This window comes from Orycteropus afer, unplaced genomic scaffold, assembly GCF_000298275.1.
Source record: "Orycteropus afer afer isolate SDZICR_OR568_19922 unplaced genomic scaffold, OryAfe1.0 scaffold00229, whole genome shotgun sequence".
Taxonomy (NCBI): Eukaryota; Metazoa; Chordata; class Mammalia; order Tubulidentata; family Orycteropodidae; genus Orycteropus; species Orycteropus afer.
This window is the reverse complement of record NW_006921816.1, coordinates 1,220,604-1,223,828: the sequence shown is the minus strand read 5'-3', so window position 1 is coordinate 1,223,828 and position 3,225 is coordinate 1,220,604. Positions and strand designations below refer to the sequence as shown.

The 3,225-nt window shown below is 37.6% G+C and overlaps 1 protein-coding gene across 1 annotated transcript in view; it reads left to right on the top strand.

Annotated features, from left to right (window-relative positions):
• The window catches only part of LOC103203786 (all-trans-retinol dehydrogenase [NAD(+)] ADH7-like), a 30,937-nt gene that overhangs the window by 10,521 nt on the left and 17,191 nt on the right, over window positions 1-3,225 (top strand). The window contains exon 5 of the mRNA XM_007948868.2: window positions 581-627. Coding sequence (XP_007947059.2) covers window positions 581-627 — 47 coding nt within the window. The remainder of the gene's footprint in view (window positions 1-580; window positions 628-3,225) is intronic.

Below are 3,225 nucleotides of genomic sequence, written 5' to 3'. Positions count from 1 at the left end.
AACAACAACAACAACAACAACAATTTCTATCTCCAGTCTAAAGGTTCAAACTCTCTGTGCCCCACATTCTTTTATCTAACTTCTTACCCACCTTCTCTATTTGGATGTCTCATAGACATCACAAACTTAATATATACAAAACTGAATTATTAATTGTCTTCCTTCCTACACCCAAACATATTTACTTCCATCCCAATTTGCTTAATTCTTAATCTTCCCTCTCTATTATCTTATATCCAATCTAGCAACATGTCTTGTTGACTTTATTTCCATGATACACTGATATCTCTCCATTTTTTCTCAATGTACTACCACTATCATACCTTGACTAGCTTGATGCAATGACCTTCCTATTTTTATTCTCATTACTGTTCTTGACCATCTCCAATAATTCTCCATTTACAAACTACAGTAATCTCTACACAACAAAAATTGAGCCATATTAAATTTTTTTGCCTAAATTTCTTCAGTAGTATCCCACTATGGTTTGTTTTCAATATCCCACTATAGTATACTTTTGGTTTTGTTTTTAGTACCCCACTGTAGTTAGAACAATGTTCTCTCACTCACTATGCTCCAGAGACACTTGCTTCTTTTGAGATCCTCTTGAATGCCAAGCTCTTTCCTGTAAAAAGCATTTACACATGGTATTCTGATTGTCTGAATATTCATCTACCCAGTCCTTCTGTGGCTGGCTCTTAACATCACTATCAGTTTAAAAAGTATTCCCTACCCCCTTCATCAGAGAACTTTCTGGGGTTTTACTTTTTTTTTTCTGTCTACCCCATCTAAGAAGCAACAATTTCCCATTATTTCAGGAAATACACTTGATTCTTAAATGGTATGTATCCCAAATTTGGAGTCCCTGGGTGTTGGAAATGGTTAGTTTAGCTGCTAACCAAAGAGTTGGCAGTTCAAACCCATCCAAAGGCACCTCAGAAGAAAAGCCTTGTGATCTGATTCCCAAAGGTCACTGGCTTGAAAACCTTATGGGGTACAGTACTACTCCATACACATGGAGTCATCATGAGTTGGAATTGACTCCATGGCAACTGGTGATGACAGCGATCTCAAATTGCAAATTGTCATTATATATTTAGTCTTCTCTATTAGACTATAAACTCTAGGAAGTCATAGACCAACTTAACTTTATTTACTACAATGCTTTTTAAGGAACCTGTCCATAAAAAAACCAAATCAAACCCATTGCCATTGAATCAATACTGACTCATAGCAACCATATAGGACAGATAGAACTGCCCAGGGGGTTACCAAGATTAAATCTTTATTGCCACATCTTTCTCCCACAGAGCAGATGATGAGTTCAACCACCAACCTTTCAGTTAGCAGCCAAGCTCTTAACCATTTCATCACCAGGGCTCCTAACCATAGTAATAGCTTAACAAATATTAATTGAAAAAAAAGGAATGTATAAAGGAATAAAAGAAAGGGAAGTCTAAATATGTGAATGAATTAAATTTTAATGGTCTTGTTAAAAACACTGACACATATGAATGTTGAAGTAGAATTATTTATACTAGACATGGGTTTTATACAAGTCTGGGGTCTATGAATATATTACGTTCATATACATACACATAACCATGACATGTTAGTCACCACTTATTTCTAGTTTTCTCTGGAAATATTGGAGTTACAACATTCCTTCCTAGGATCTCCTTGGGGCTTTTATTAAGAATTTTATGCCAGAATAGAGATGAAGGAAGGGATGCTAGGTATAGTTTACATATTATTTGTCATTTTTAATGGTCTTTGTGTATTGGTACCATATCAATACTTGATTAATGTTTTGTTAACCAAAGTATTCTGCACTTTTTGATATAAATTTTTCCTGGAAACCCTTGGAACCCAAAAGTCATTTAAACATATTTCCTTTCTGGAGGTACATATGAGTGTAGATAATTGCAACATGGAAGTTGGACTTTGGTGACAAAACTAATTTATTTACAAATGATTCAGAGTTATGGTTATTAAGAAAATGGTAGTCAGAACAAACTTAAAACAGATTTAGCACAGAGTTGCTAAGAAGAGATCATAAGATCTTCAAAACCAAACTGAATCCACTGCCACTGAGTGGATTCCAACTCATAGTGACCCCCATTGGGTTTCTGAGGAGGTAAATCTTTATGGAAGTAGACTGCCACCCTATCTTCCTTCTGGAGAGCAGCTGGTGGGTTTGAACCACCAACCTTCTGGCTAGCAGTCAAATGCCTTAGGCAGTACACCACCAAAGCTCCTTAGGGAAGATCTTACTCACTGCCCTTGAGTCATATCCAACTCATAGCAACCCCTCCTTGGGTTTCTGAGGCTGTATCACTATGGAAGTAGATTGCCCAACCTTCCTTCTGAGGAGTGGCTTTTGGGTAAAGATCTTAGCACCTATTTAATCCTACTACTGGGATAGTTAGATAAGGTTTTGAGTGGTTGCCAAGAAGGCTGCAAAAGCTCTCATAACAAAGGCCAGAATGACAAAGCATTTTATGAAGCATTTTCACTTCTTTGGCAAATACTGTTTTTTGTTCCTTCTCTGTTCTGAGGCTTTCTTCTGTTTCTAGTCCACTTTGTGACATTATCATAACTACGAGTCATCTAGTCTTCACTGACATCATAGAAATCCCCTGAATTTTATATGTACGGTTAAGTGCTTAGCTGCTAACCAAAAGGTGGATGGTTCAAACCCCTCAGCAGCTGCATGGGAAAAAAGATCTGGCAGTCTGCTCTAGTAAAGATTCCCACTACTGGTAAGTTGATTTTGATTCAAAGCAAACCTATCAGACAGAGTAGAAATGCCCCCTAAGGTTTCAATACTGTAATATTTACAGACACAGACTGTCACATCTTTATCCCATGGACAGGCTGGTGGGTTCAAACCACCAAACTTTAGTTCAACAGCACAACACTAAACCACTGTGCCATCAAGGCTCCTCCATAAAAAGTATAACCTAGAAAACCCTATGGAGCAGTTCTACTCTATCCTATAAGGTTGTTATGAATCAGAATCACTAGAAAGCGCATGGCAACAACAATTTTAAGAGAAAGCATCCCTGTGGCAGCACTTGGCTGCTAACCAAAAAGTTATCAGTTAGAACCCAGCAGAGGCTCAGGGAGAGAAAGACCTGATGATCTGCTCCCATAAAGATTACAGCCTAGAAAATTTTATGGGGCAGTTCTACATCATCACATTGGGTCACTATGAGTCTTAAT